Genomic DNA, 14,296 nt, shown 5'->3' with positions numbered 1-14,296 from the left:
CAATTTTATTAAGATAAAATAATAATTTTTGAAAATTGAGTGGGTGCAAAAAGAAATTGATGCGGTGCTTGTTAAAATTTGTCCACATTTACACAAAGTTGATTTTCGACTATAATACTATATTAGTATTTTGTTCGTTAGAATACAAAACATTATCCTAATAAAAAAAAAAATTACTGCGTTTTGAAATTGATAGTTCATCCATCTCATCCCACAATAGACATATTTATAAGATCTAACTTCAAAACCTAGACACGTGGATAACTTCTCACTCCATTATTTTTCATTTGTTATTATGAATTAGAATATAGTAATGGGAAAGAAATCATATAAGACAATTAAAAAAGCTGCTAGTGCTTTTTGTTATTATTTCATCTTTAAATTGCTCTCAATAACTTTAAATCAAATGCCAATAATTGAAAATAACATTTTGTGACAATATAAACTATTTTTAATAAACTTTTGTATATTTTAAAATGAATAAATAGTATACAGTTTAATCACCTTAAGATAAATAAATAATTTTATTATGCGGTGATAAATTCGTGTCACGTAAAAAAATCAATAATATTAATTTGGTTTAAATATTTATTTGGTCCAGTGTTTGTTGTCAATGGTCTTAATTTGTTTCAAATATTTAAATTGGTCCTTATTTTTGCAATTTATATTTAATTAGGTTCCTTTGTATGACATTGTTTAAAAGATTAACAGAACACTGTATAGGTGGGATGACAGTGTTTGTAATTCGTCTCCCATGATGTGTATTACGTGGAATGTTTGTGTATAGTGTGCTGGATAATTTAGAAAGTTAGGGATAAATATGTGAAGTAGGGTTTTGAAAATGAAATGGTGGCCTGGAGAAATTTTACGAGTCTTCCTTCCTCTATTCCCAATCCGTCTTGGTGCCTTCATTATCTAGGCATGTCACGCTCCCAATCTTCTTTCTTTGTCTCTGGTTGTAATCATTGGAGTATAAGATGACAACATTTGAACCAGAACAAATCCTCATACATAATCAAGAAAACCCTAAACCCAAATAACAAAAACACACAAATTACAAAGGTTCGAAAAAGACGAAATTACTAACCTTGTCGATGATGACAAACTGCAAAGTTGGAAACGAAATCCCAAATGAAGGAATTGAGCGCAATCTTCCCCATATGCAAGAACGAGCACAAAATCGTAGACCTCGGATTGAAAATTCTTTTCCCTAAATCTCTAATTATGTTTTTCCCCAATTCTCAACTTTAAACCTATATAATCCAGTTCACTGTACACAACCCCTCCAGGTAATGGAAGACATAATACAAACCGTACATGTACAATGTTCTGTTACTCATTTAAACGGCGTGACACGAAATGACCAAATTAAACACTAATTACATAAATGATGACTATTTTAAATATTTAAAAGAAATTAGGACCATCGATAACAAACACCGTGAAAATGTAAACCAAATATGTATTCAAACCTATTAATTTAAATAAATTGAAAACTGAATGTTTCAGTTGTATTTTAGGATGGGATGATAACATTACACGTAATTGAATATTTTGTTAAACCGTGAAAATGATTGGTTTTGAAAACTTTGATTCATAGATGCATATCTCATGGTCCAATTAAGTGGACCGAATTCAATAATGAACAAGTCAATAAAATAATCACGTCAAATTACTTTTCAGTGATGTGTTCTTAGCCATTTAAAATTATTTATTTCAATGAAATATTCCCAATTAATTATTTCCCATTTGCAGCAAATGCACAAATGCCAATCCCTTATGACATTTCCAATTTTTGTCTTTCATATTAAGCATCTTTTCATAATTGGGCCCTGGGCCGTCGATCATGGGCCACGCATCCAATCTAATTCGTAGCTTGGTCCACTGCTATATTTATGTAAATAACACGCAGCTATTTTTAAACTTTTCACGCATAGGTGTTTTACAAATAAATTTAAATAACAAAAGAACGAAATTATAAAGAGAAAAAAAAATAGAGAAAACACAAACAGTCATGTATATTTTTATTTAATGGAAAATAAATAAAAAGTAAGCGAAAAAAATTTAAAAAATATATATTTTCTTAATTGTTAAAAAAAGTCCACATAGATATATTTTTTTTAGGTAAGTGAATACTTCCCATGAGATAATAAATTAACAAAAAAGATATTGGTATTAGATTCCTCTGATGTGTGAAATGTGGCGTGCATCACGTGTTTCTGTTACTGTACTGCACCCATTGCAATTTCCACCACTATTGCTGCTTTTCCTCATTTTCTCTATATCACAAAATTTCCCACTTTTCTCCCTACATATCACCTTATTTATCATCAAATTTTTTATTTTTCGTAACATAAACATCGAATCAGTTACGAAAAATAATACGCAATTTGATTAGTATTGTTCACAAAAGGACAGAAAAGAAAAATCAAGTGACGAATGCATATATAAGATTTTATATTTTTCTTTCATCTTTCGACAAGTGTGAGTGTGTTCCAATAGCAACATGATAACTCAATTGTCTTATATGAATATCATGTTGTATATAAAATTTTTGTTATGAGTTGCTATCATCTATAATATGCAGGTCCCGTTTCAACGAGAGAATATAACAAATATCATTTTTTTTTTTATGAAATTTGTGTGTGTAAGGAATTTTATTTAAAATAATTAAGTTATAATATCTTTTATGAGTTTTTTTATTAACTTATGATAAATTAACACTGAACTTGCAAAATAAAAAAAAAAATACAGCTGTAAATTGTACGAACTTCACACCACTAAAAAAAATTGTATTAAGATAGCATAATTTCAATATAAAAGATTCGTGTGAATACGAGATGATTTTAGTTTAGTGTGCATTAGAGTTGTGCATGACTTACCTTTTAAAATACACTAAAAGTGTTAAATGGTTCCAAATTGGTAAAAGAAAAACATTTTTGATGTGTTAAATTTATACTGTATACGTTCTCTTGATTTGTTACTTTTTTCACAATTGCACGAAATGTGAGCACCTACTCCGATAAATAAGGGTGTGTTGGGGTGAACGGTCTGACATTTATTTTTATTTATTTTGAATAAATGCAAATTGAATTGTGGAAGGATAGGGACGTTTCAGCAACTTTAATATTGCTTGTAAGTTTACCTTCATTAGTGGGATACAGAGAGCAAATATACAGTCCAAGAACAATACAATAAGCTTCCATAATAACTAACTACTTTATATCTAATCCTCACCCACTCAATATTTCAATATTTTTCCTAAGCTCATAATTAGAGATGCTAAAATGAGTTGGAACCCAAAGTAAACCTGATACATCACGGACTAGATTGAGTTGAAAATATTTTACAAATTTTAAATGGGTTGATTTTTGACCTGGTCAACCTAAAACTCAGGTCACCTAGATTGAACTCGTTGGCTCACCAACTCGAGAGTCATACAAATATTTATTGTTAAGTTGAACTTTACATTTAGGTCATGTTATATTGTTTTTTTAGCCAACACATAGATAATTTATATTTTTGTGATTTTGATTTGTATTTCGATTATATTAAAGTTTATTTAGATTTTAATTATAATTATAATTTAGATTTAACAAAAAAATAAATAAATAAATTATTTTTTTTTTAATTAAATGAGTATGTGAACCAATCCATTTAATCCACTAATCTGTGATGGACTGTGCAGAATTTAACTTTTTTTAGTTAGTAAATAAGTGAATTTAATTAAATTGATTTACTAAATAATCAACCTGTGATGAGTCAAGCCAAATCGGATCGGATTATCCATTTTCACATTTTTACTCGTAGCAAACAAAATAAGTGTAAGAGGATTAAGAAGATTGTACAAAAGTACTTGCACACACACTTTTTATCACTAACAACTTCAACTCCTGATATAGAAATCAAACTCGAGTAATTGTCAAAATGCGAAAGTTTGTTGTTATTAGCATGTTGGTCGATTCAGAAAACCTTTTTTACACTCTACAATTTTATAAGTGAAAAAAAAGAGAGGAAGCAAGTAAAAGTTGAAGAGTTCAATCCAAACACATCCTCGTGCACGACACTTCAGCCCAATTATAAGTACACTCTCTTGTCTTTCTAAAACTGGAGTTAAAGCAAATCAAACTTATTTCTCGCTCATCTCGTTCTCGGTCTCGACAAAGACTCTTTCTACAATCGATGGATATTCACACAGAGAAAGAACAATTATAATTCATATAAGAGAATACATCACAGTGAATTTATGAAATTTTTTATCTTATATGTTATTTTGGTACAATCTGTAATTTAAGCTTCATCCTTAATACATATTATCCGCATAAAATATTAAGTTTTAGAGAGAGAGAAAAAAAAAACACTCAAAAATATAGTTCTCGTGACACTATACAACTGTATTGTTTTGAGAAAAAAAAAAACACTTTATACAAGAAACTGATAAATAAATAAAAAATGACTATTTGTCTCTTCGTTTAATTTATTCTAAACTTTCTTGTGAGTTTTAGACATCACCTTTTTTTCCCCAGAGGAAGGAAATGAACTACCAAAACGTTTTCCTTAAGTTTAGTTGTAGGAGAGAGAAACATGTTTTGCAAGTTTCATTATTTGAAGATTTAATTAGAAATGTTTTTACACACATAAAAATGTATTAAGTGAGCGATTTCTACGACATTAAAGTGAGAGGAATAAATAAATAACAATGATAAAGTTGAATAACGTAACTGTTATTTTATTTTAACCTATAATTTTGAAGTGTCCTTTGTGTATGAAGAAATTAATCATTGAGTATAAATTGAGATATCTTACACCTATGAAAAAACCATAATGATATTTTAAATCAATAATTATATGACTAACGAATTTTTACGTGTTTATTAATTTGTTGTACACTACTGAAAGCAAATCAGATTCTATAAGTTTATGTGACTGCTACGATACACGCGTATCAGACAAAATTCCAAATACCCAACCTCACGATCCTCACAAAAACACGTGAAAACAATTTCCATTACTGATTAAACGAATTTAAATTTTTGGATTAAATATGTTTTTGTGTTTTAATGAAATTTTGAATTAGTTTATCTTCTAAATTTTTAACAAATTTAGTCATTTATCTTTAAAAACACATGAATTTAGTATTTTTAGCCAAATTTTGTTAAGTTTATCTGACATTTCAAGCAATTCAAGATAGTATTTGAATTATTTATCTTGTTTGACATATTTTCGCTTTAATGTTAACTCAAATATTATCATAAAATGCGTTTAAAATGTCAAATAAACTTAACAAAATTTTATAAAAATGACTAAACTCATTTATTTTTTAAAATAAATAACTAAATTGGTATAAAATTTCGAAGAATTCTAAAATTCACTTAAAGTTTCGAAGAGATATTTATCCCTAATTTTTTTAACAAATCTATGATACTCAGATTCAGTATTCCTAACCGCTACGATTCTCGTAAAATAATTACAAAATGAATATACTTTTGTATTGTCTGCATTACAACATTCTTTGTTTATATTGCGAAATAATTAATATTTTGAAATCATTACATTGATACAGTATTTCTATACCGACACCTTACCTATAATTGGATAAATAATAGCTTTATGTGACGTACTACTACTTTAATATTTTAAAGTAAAATAATTATAAAACTTTTATGTATAGTTTAAAGTGAAATATTAACATATTTGGTATAGTTACACGTATTTAATTACTTTGTCTGACTTACTATTAATGTTTCATAAATGAGATAATTTATGCCATTACTTACATACATACATGTATAAATTTTTAAGTTATTAAATGACATTAGCATTTGGCAAAAATTATCCAACTATGAAAATTAAGAAGCTAAAAGTATAGTTAAAAATTTATATGAATAAGATCACATATTTGTAAGACTATAGGAGCAAAAGTGGATTTAAGTCTTGTTCAATCCAAATCAAATTACTAACTTCTTTGTTACACTAACTTGTGTATAACATTTAAAACATATATTTATGCCTTTATAATAGTTAGAAACATATCCTATATTAATAGGTAAACGTAGGTATTGAAAATTACTATCAAATTTAAAGTATGTGAAAGACAAGTTGAAAAAATATGAGAAATAAAAAAGAAAGTAAACAAGAAAATGACCATATTTTTTTTAGAAATCTACGTGTAATATAAAATTTATTTAAACATTTAAGAATATTTAAAAAACAAAATTAGTGGTAATTTAACTCTGAATTAGTCTAACTAATATTCTTATAATCAGAGGCAGAGATTAGAAGGAGGTAGTGGGAGCCACACCTCTCCCCCAATTTTTTTAAAATATTTTTTTTTTTATAAAGTACAATATTTAATATTAATAAATAATAGAAATATAAAATTAAATATAATAAAGAAAAAAATTATTAAGATATTTTTTATTTTCTTTGTTGTTGTCTTTTCAATTTCTCATCTGTTGTACTCATCTATCAAGTTTACTTATTTCTTTTTGTTATTGAAAAAAAAAATAGAAACTCAATATTTTTTTCTCTATTTTTTCATATTTTCTCTTTGATTCTTAAAGGAAAAAAAAAAGATAAATCTCTCTTGTCTTACTTGATAGTAAAATATTTGTTTAATATTTAGCATTAATTTTTATCCCATTTATATATTGATTTTTTATGAATATAGAAAAAAAAAATAATGTATTATCTAATTTTTCATTGTTGGGTTTATAATTGTGATTTAATTATCATAATTATTTTAGTTACCATGTCTCTTAATTTTGAATAGAGTATGTTAAAGATTCTTTTAGTCTTAAATTTTTTTTTAGATAGGTATATCATAAAAGAATAATTTTAATTTTTAAAACTAATAAAACAAAAACTAATAGTGAGAATGAAAACAGAATAATATATTTCGTCGCCACATAAAAATAAAAACTTATCAAGATTTTTGAATTAATAAATACATGTTAATAAAATGAAAATGAATATTTTATAGATAATATAATTATTTATATTAAAAAAATAACTAAAATATTTAATTATAATTTAATTATTATTAGTTTTGAAAAACATTAAAAAACGAATCAACATTGTTAATATATGTGTAATTTTTTTATAGTTTGAATACAATAATATTAAATATTATATAAATTTTTAGTAAATCCTCCAAAATTTTATAATTTCCTGTTTCCGTGCGAATCTCACTTGTTTTCTTAATTTTCTCTGCCACTTTATTTCCTGCTATCCAAATCAACTTGAATTTTCAGTCCCAAATATTCATTTTCTAATAAATATTTTTTTTTAATTCCCAAAAAATAGCTTGAAACGTCGCTTTCTGGCTTTCAAGATGTTCCACGCGGACCGTACTAACTTTGTTTTTTTTTTACTGTGTGCTAACGAGTTCATTATATTATTCACACTCTAATTTTAACTTAAAAGACAATCATATAGTAAAGGACCTAAATCACTGTTAGTTGGTGGAGGTATTGTGTTATACGATACTGCATTTATCATCGGTTGAAATCATTATAGAAAAGGACATAAATCCCTATATTCAACATACGCAGTTAATATGCGCAAAAAATCTCCTAAAATTAGTTGCGTAAAAAAAACACTTTTATTTTAAAAAGAAATTGCGATTATGTCAAAAAGTCAAAATTTAAAGAAAAAATAAAGGAAGAAAACATAAAAAATATTTAAATTAATAATTTCAAGAAATATGAAAACGTCTTTCCTCTTTGGCATCAAACGTCTCTATATGCTTAAGAAGTCAAAGATTTGATAAAATGCTATTTCTTTAGAATAAATATTTCATCTGTGTTTAATTTCGCAATAATATCAAATTAAGTGCTAAGATTTTTTTCTTTTTTCATTATCAACACAAGAAAATCATTTAAATGTGTCTTTTGAACTAATTGTTACTAAAATTAATATTTTTACTAATTTATGATTACCAGCAGTATAAAATATTAATATTGAATAATAATAATATATTTATTAATTGTAGTAATTACATTCTTTATTTTGTTATGTAAAATTGCATAATTGTTAGCAGAGATTGTTTAAGTTTCGGTACGTGCATTAACTTTCAAATAAAACATTATCTCATTTTTCATATTTAATTTTCTTCCAGATTTTACTTTACGCCATACTTTACTTATAAAGTTCCAGTTTCCTCTATAAGTATAAGGGAAAGAATCTTCAAAATTTTCAAACCTCGCTGTTCTAAGTAAGAACTAAGTTGTATGTATAAATGTTTTTAATAAAAACGCTTTTAAAAGGAACTTTTAACGATTCATTTTAGATTTTTTAATTTACTTCTTATCACTCAATAATATCTAGCTCTTCCTCTTAATTTTTAACATACACAATGACATTACATATAAAATTATATTACCATATCAATTATATTTAAAAAGTATTAAATAAAAAATATATTTTCTGAATCAAGCAAATTCCTTTCCTTATTTTTTTTTTCTTTTTTCGTCTATCTATTTACTTGCCTTCTTCCAAAAGTAGTATAATTTATTTTTTCACAAATTTCAAATCGAGTTAGATTTGTTAAAAAATGTGTTAAGTTAAATGATATATAAGAAAAAATAAAGATTCAAATTAAATCTTAAGATTTTGTTCTTATATCGACAACTCACAATTCAAAAGTGATCTATCTTTTGGTTTATCCCTTTACATTAGAAAAAAAAAATACATTTCTTCGTATTAAGATTTAACCACAGGCTCTTAGATCAATGAAAATATTTTAAGATAAATGAACAAAAAAAACATGTTCTATTGCAATAAAAACTCATGACAAAATCCAAAATAAAACAAAAATTCCAACAATATTAATCCAATTCATTTCATAATCACCTTTATAAAATAAAGTGTAATGTGTTTACTGATATTCTAACACTCAAGTGGCAGGGATGGGATGAGAAAAAGTCTTTAATCCAACTCATTCCTGACTCAGCATTTTAAGATATAACTTTAAATGGTGCCTAATTGGATATTCCATAACTTCAGGTGGAACGAAAAGGAAAAAAGTCATGAAAAAAATGTAAAAAAATTAATGAAAACAATAAGGATTCTCCATTTGAATGAGAAGAATAAGAACAGTGGCAGACACGTTTTTAATAGAGTTGATAAGTGGTTGTTTTGGTATGAAAAATAGTATTTTTGGTGAGAAAAAGTGAAACCAGAAAAGGTGAGGGTTTTAAAAGGAGAAGTGTGTATGAAATGAAATAAGAAATATAAAGAGAGTGAAAAGGAGGAGGAATCGTAAGTGTGCTTGGTTCAACAATTATTACTCGTCTGAGGGAAAAAGAGGTTTTTCTTTCTCAGACTCAGTTTTCATCACTTCCTTACCTACCACACATGTGCTTGATTATTGATTCTTGCAGGAAGAGTAACTAGCATAAGCTTTGTTGTTGTTTTGGGTTTATGATACTTTTTATTCAGCAAGGTTGAGTCTTGGCTTTGGCGAGCAAAAACACACACAACATGGCTCTGAATGGATCAAAACATGGGTGGGACGTGCGAGTAGTTGGAGTGATTTTTACAGTGTTTCTTCTTTTTGTCTCACCCTCTCTTTCTGTTTCTGTTCATGAAAACCCAAATGAGAAAACCATGGATCCCACCATGGTTGAGACAAGGGAGGGTTCTGGTTTTCTTTCTAAAGTTGCGAACTTTTTGTGGAGCTCGTCTGGATCAGGATACCAACACACTTGGCCAGTAATATACTCTCACTCATTCACCAAAACTCTTCTCTCTGTTTCTCTTTTTTGTAAGTATTTGTTGTACGATGATGAGTGGTTTAATTTGCAGGACATAGAATTTGGTTGGAGAATAGTGACAGGGACGATAATAGGGTTCTTAGGATCTGCATTCGGAACTGTGGGAGGTGTTGGTGGCGGTGGCATATTTGTCACCATGCTTTCCCTCATCATTGGATTTGATCCAAAATCAGCCACTGCAATATCCAAATGTAAGTATTACAGATCTCTCTCTATATCAGATAAAAGAATCTTCGGCTCTATCTTTTGTGTGTGTTTATGAACTGGTATTTGAAAAACAAAAACAAAAACAAGTTGCTAAATTTCCTCAAATTTAGGGTATTTATGATTAAGTTTCATTGCAAACTTTGAATTCGTTCTGATTAAGTTGCAAAATACAAACCGTTACCAGTGAAATTTGTGTGTTTATTGTTAATATTAAGACTACTAGTGACAAAAGAATGTGATTGTGTCTTATTTTCAAAGAGTGTACAGAGAAGTTGGACTGTGATTTGATAGGTTTGAACAGTTCCATAATACTCCAATGAAAAAAAAGTGAGAGATTGGATTTGATCGTGTTCCAATGTTTTTTTTATGACGATCTAACCTTGTCAAATCTTCATTAGATTGAATAGTTTCAATTGGGTTATAATATATGGTTTCTCTCTTCCTCTCTATCAGTTTGTAATTTTAAAATATATTTTTTAGTATATTTTTAACATAGATTATATCATATAATATTTAGAGAATTGAATATTTAAATATTTTTCAAATATAAATTGAATTAATAAAATACATTGAATATTTTAGTTGTTTATTATTATTATTATTATTATTATTATTATTATTATTATTATTATTATTATTATTCAATAGTTTTGTTTAAGTTGGATCGAATTCCTTTGAATTTAAAGTTGGAATAAAGACAATTTATCTTTTGGCTTGATATCCCAATTATGTTTATTAAATACTTGGAAATTTAGTTTTTAATTATATTTTTATATTTTAGACCTTTTTTATATTATAAAAGCGCACTGCGTAAAATAATTTACATCAAGCACTTTTAATTTAATTAAGATAAAATACTTAAAATAAATAAATTTAACTTTTACGCATGGGCCAGATTAACTTTTAAGGCATTTTTTTTTGTATTAAACAACATATTTATTTCCTGTATATATAAATTTATAATTAAGTTAATGCTGATTTACTATAATATATGCTGTTCAACTCGTGTGAAAAAGAATAAAATATTTTATATTATTAGGTATATCTGAAATAAGAAAAACTTATTGAAAAAGTTAAAAGACGAATCTTTCTCTTTTGCTGTGACATTTCGTCCAATTGTGTGGATAGATTAAAACCCAGACTTTGGAAACCGTATAATTCGAATATCTTCAAGATTGAGGTTTTTTTTTTTCTCTCTTAATTTCAGTTCTTTATAGAAAAAAATAAATTATTTTTAAAATAAGCAAGGTACTGGAGACCAACACTTGGAACTTAGTAAAAAAAATCTGAAACATAAACTGTTTTTCAATATAAAAATGTACGTCTTCTGATTATTTTTCTATAGTTCTTTCAGTATTATGTATTCTTTTCTGAAGCAGAAGCTGGTTCTTTTATATTAAACGAAATTATTTATCTTAAAATATTTTTTTAATAAATTTACGCCTATAAAAAATTAGTTTCAATTGCAATTGAATATAACAATAGAAATAATACAATTATCGCACTATTCCTAGCACAGTGGAAAAATTAACTTTTGAGATTTTAAGTTTGCATATATCTATTATTTTAGCTTTTCTTTAATTTATTTATTTTATCTCTGTCTTCATTATACTGAGCATTGTTTTAGTAATAAAAAGGTGAGCACGAGGATAAGAATGTTGTTTCATGGCTTCAATCATGATTCTTCACCATAGCTACCAGTTTGCCACTTTTGGACAAAGTTGTGTTCATAAAGTTTCATAAAATTCATTATTCTAATGCGTCTTCATACTACTTTTACTCTTCACACTTTCTAATCCTTATGAAAAAACTTTACGATATAAATGTTTTTAGTTATTTTATTCATAAAAATTCATGTCATATTTTATATAAAAAAAAAGTTTTTGTATCTTTGTCTGTTGAAAAGTGGCAAAACATGAATTTGATTGAAAAAACAATTTCACGAAGATATTGAACAACCGGTATATTTTCAAGTGCTGACGTTTGATATGTATGAAGGTATGATTACTGGTGGAGCCGCATCAACCGTTTTCTACAATTTGAAGCAAAAGCACCCAACACTTGACATGCCAGTCATTGATTACGATTTGGCACTTCTTTTCCAACCAGTGCTGGTGCTTGGAATCAGCATTGGAGTTGTCTTCAATGTTATTTTCGCTGATTGGATGATCACAATCTTGCTAATTATTATTTTCGTAGGCAAGAACCATTAAGAATTTAACTTTTCATCATTTTTTTTTCCTCTTCTTTCGATGCCGTTCTTTTGACGAACTTATCTGTGCGTGTACAAAACAGGAATTGCAACCAAGGCATTGCTAAAGGGGATTGAGACATGGAAAAAAGAAACCATTATCAAGAAGGTGATTTACATATCTTGAGGAATTGCTAATAAATTTGTGTTTTGTTTTCTTACATCCTTTTAATGCATCTCCGGTTATAATTCCAGGAATCTGCTAGACAATCACAGTTAAATGGTAAGTAGGTCAGTGAAAAGTGTATTCTAGATGTTTGTAATAAGTTCAGTTGTTTGTGGTTTCCAAAACTATCATGTGATATAATCCACACTCTACTTAGGCGCCGAAAGAACTGAGGAGGTCGCATATGAGCCTCTACCAGGAGGCCCAACAGCCCCAAACGGAAGTAATCATGCGGTTCCTGAAAAATCCAACCAAAAGGTGAGACTGATGAATTAAAAATGAAACTTAACATCAATGGCGATTCATTTTATATATATATATATATATATATATATATATATATATATATATATATAAAATAGTTTTGTTCACTAAACTTTGTCAGTAAGCAGCTTCTACTGACAAATCTATTATTTATGGGAATGACGCATGTGACTGCCATGCAGAGATCTCTGGTTGGGAATATTCGCTGGAAAGCACTTGGAATACTTTTCACTGTCTGGGTCGTTATACTTGCATGCGAAATTGGAAAAGTTGGTATCTGTCTGATGAGCAATTTAAATCCGCAATTTTCATACTTTCTTTGTTGCATGAGTATACGTGGAATACTGATTAAACCATGGCTTTCTTTGTTTTCAAACAGAGTCACACAACAACTTGTTCAATCGAGTACTGGATACTTAATATATTACAGGTGCATAAATATCATTTCCACATGACATGAAGTGCAACAGAGTTGCTTTTGGTTCGAATTAACTCTGCATGGAAAAAACAACGTTAGAGAAGGGCATGATAGTGATCATATTTCTTGTTTTTTTGCAGGTCCCTGTGGCTTTAGGAGTGACAACCTTTCAGGCCGTGCGTTTATACAAAGGGAAGACAGTGATAGCGTCGAAAGGAGATCAACAAACACAATGGCGACCACACCAGTTAATTATGTATTCTGCCTGTGGCATTTGTGCTGGTATGGTTGGTGGCTTGCTTGGTCTTGGTGGAGGATTCATTTTGGGACCTCTTTTTCTCGAGTTAGGAATCCCTCCTCAGGTACCACTTTTCATCCTTCTACAACAGAGTAAAGTTGATTGAGGTTTCTGCAGAACGTTGTGAGTGGCGATTTTGTTTTCTGTGCAGGTGTCAAGTGCTACAGCTACTTTTGCCATGACATTTTCTGCATCTATGTCAGTGGTGGAATACTACCTTTTGAATCGTTTTCCCATTCCTTATAGTAAGTATGGTGAATGATTAATAATTGGTGTAGAACTAATTAAGCAACTAATAGCATTATGGTTTCAAATCATATATATAATTTCAAATGTTCACTCTGATGGCCTCTTGTAGCTCTTTACTTTGTGGCTGTATCCACTCTTGCGGCCTTTGTTGGGCAAGTTTTAGTGAAAAAGCTGGTTGCCTTGTTAGGGAGAGCATCACTCATCATTTTCATCCTCTCTGGCACCATTTTTGTCAGTGCACTATCACTAGGCAAGTCTCATTAGCATTTCTGTTCATGCCTAGAACCTCGTATTTTTGCAAATGTTTTATTGACATTGTTTCATTTTTTTTATTTCGATTATATCATTGCAGGTAGTGTTGGCATAGCAAACATGATCCAAAAAATTGAACATCAACAGTACATGGGTTTTGAAAACCTTTGTACCTACGCGGCCTAAAGCAACGAAATTCAGGCTATTTGTAGATTCAATTTCAAGGAACGGACTATTTAATTCACATTTTTCAATTGTTTTTCAATTCGAATTTTCTTACCATGTCTTAATTTTGGTAGTGTTTTTGTCATGAATTTTAAGCATAAAAAATGCAGCATTTAATTGTTTGTCAAGCATGCCAGTATCTTGGATCTAGTTCTCACATTAGGAAATTATGAAGTGTCTCTAAAAGCCA

The 14,296-nt window shown here is 28.3% G+C and overlaps 1 protein-coding gene across 4 annotated transcripts; it reads left to right on the top strand.

Annotated features, from left to right (window-relative positions):
• The first annotated feature begins 9,166 nt into the window (after positions 1 to 9,166).
• On the top strand, positions 9,167 to 14,237 carry LOC114186084 (sulfite exporter TauE/SafE family protein 3-like). Of its 4 annotated transcripts, none has more exons than XM_028074098.2 (13): positions 9,167 to 9,309; positions 9,442 to 9,714; positions 9,808 to 9,967; positions 11,982 to 12,182; positions 12,279 to 12,343; positions 12,430 to 12,457; positions 12,558 to 12,658; positions 12,847 to 12,933; positions 13,044 to 13,094; positions 13,223 to 13,444; positions 13,532 to 13,625; positions 13,739 to 13,879; positions 13,982 to 14,237. In XM_028074098.2, the coding sequence occupies exons 2-13, from the start codon at positions 9,484 to 9,486 to the stop codon at positions 14,065 to 14,067; spliced, it is 1,467 nt and encodes a 488-aa protein (XP_027929899.2). In that variant the 5' UTR covers positions 9,167 to 9,309; positions 9,442 to 9,483; the 3' UTR covers positions 14,068 to 14,237. The 4 variants fall into 4 exon arrangements, with proteins under 4 accessions (XP_027929899.2, XP_027929902.2, XP_085529401.1 ...); XM_028074101.2 differs by having other exon boundaries at positions 9,203 to 9,309; positions 9,384 to 9,714; XM_085673275.1 differs by having other exon boundaries at positions 9,256 to 9,714; positions 13,739 to 13,883; positions 13,986 to 14,237.
• The last annotated feature ends 59 nt before the right edge of the window (positions 14,238 to 14,296 follow it).

The sequence above is a fragment of the Vigna unguiculata genome, chromosome 5 (assembly GCF_037176805.1).
Source record: "Vigna unguiculata cultivar grain cowpea cultivar isolate G323 ecotype 2 chromosome 5, ASM3717680v1, whole genome shotgun sequence".
Taxonomy (NCBI): Eukaryota; Viridiplantae; Streptophyta; class Magnoliopsida; order Fabales; family Fabaceae; genus Vigna; species Vigna unguiculata.
Note: the sequence above shows the minus strand (reverse complement) of the source record. Positions and strands in the feature narration are given on the sequence as shown.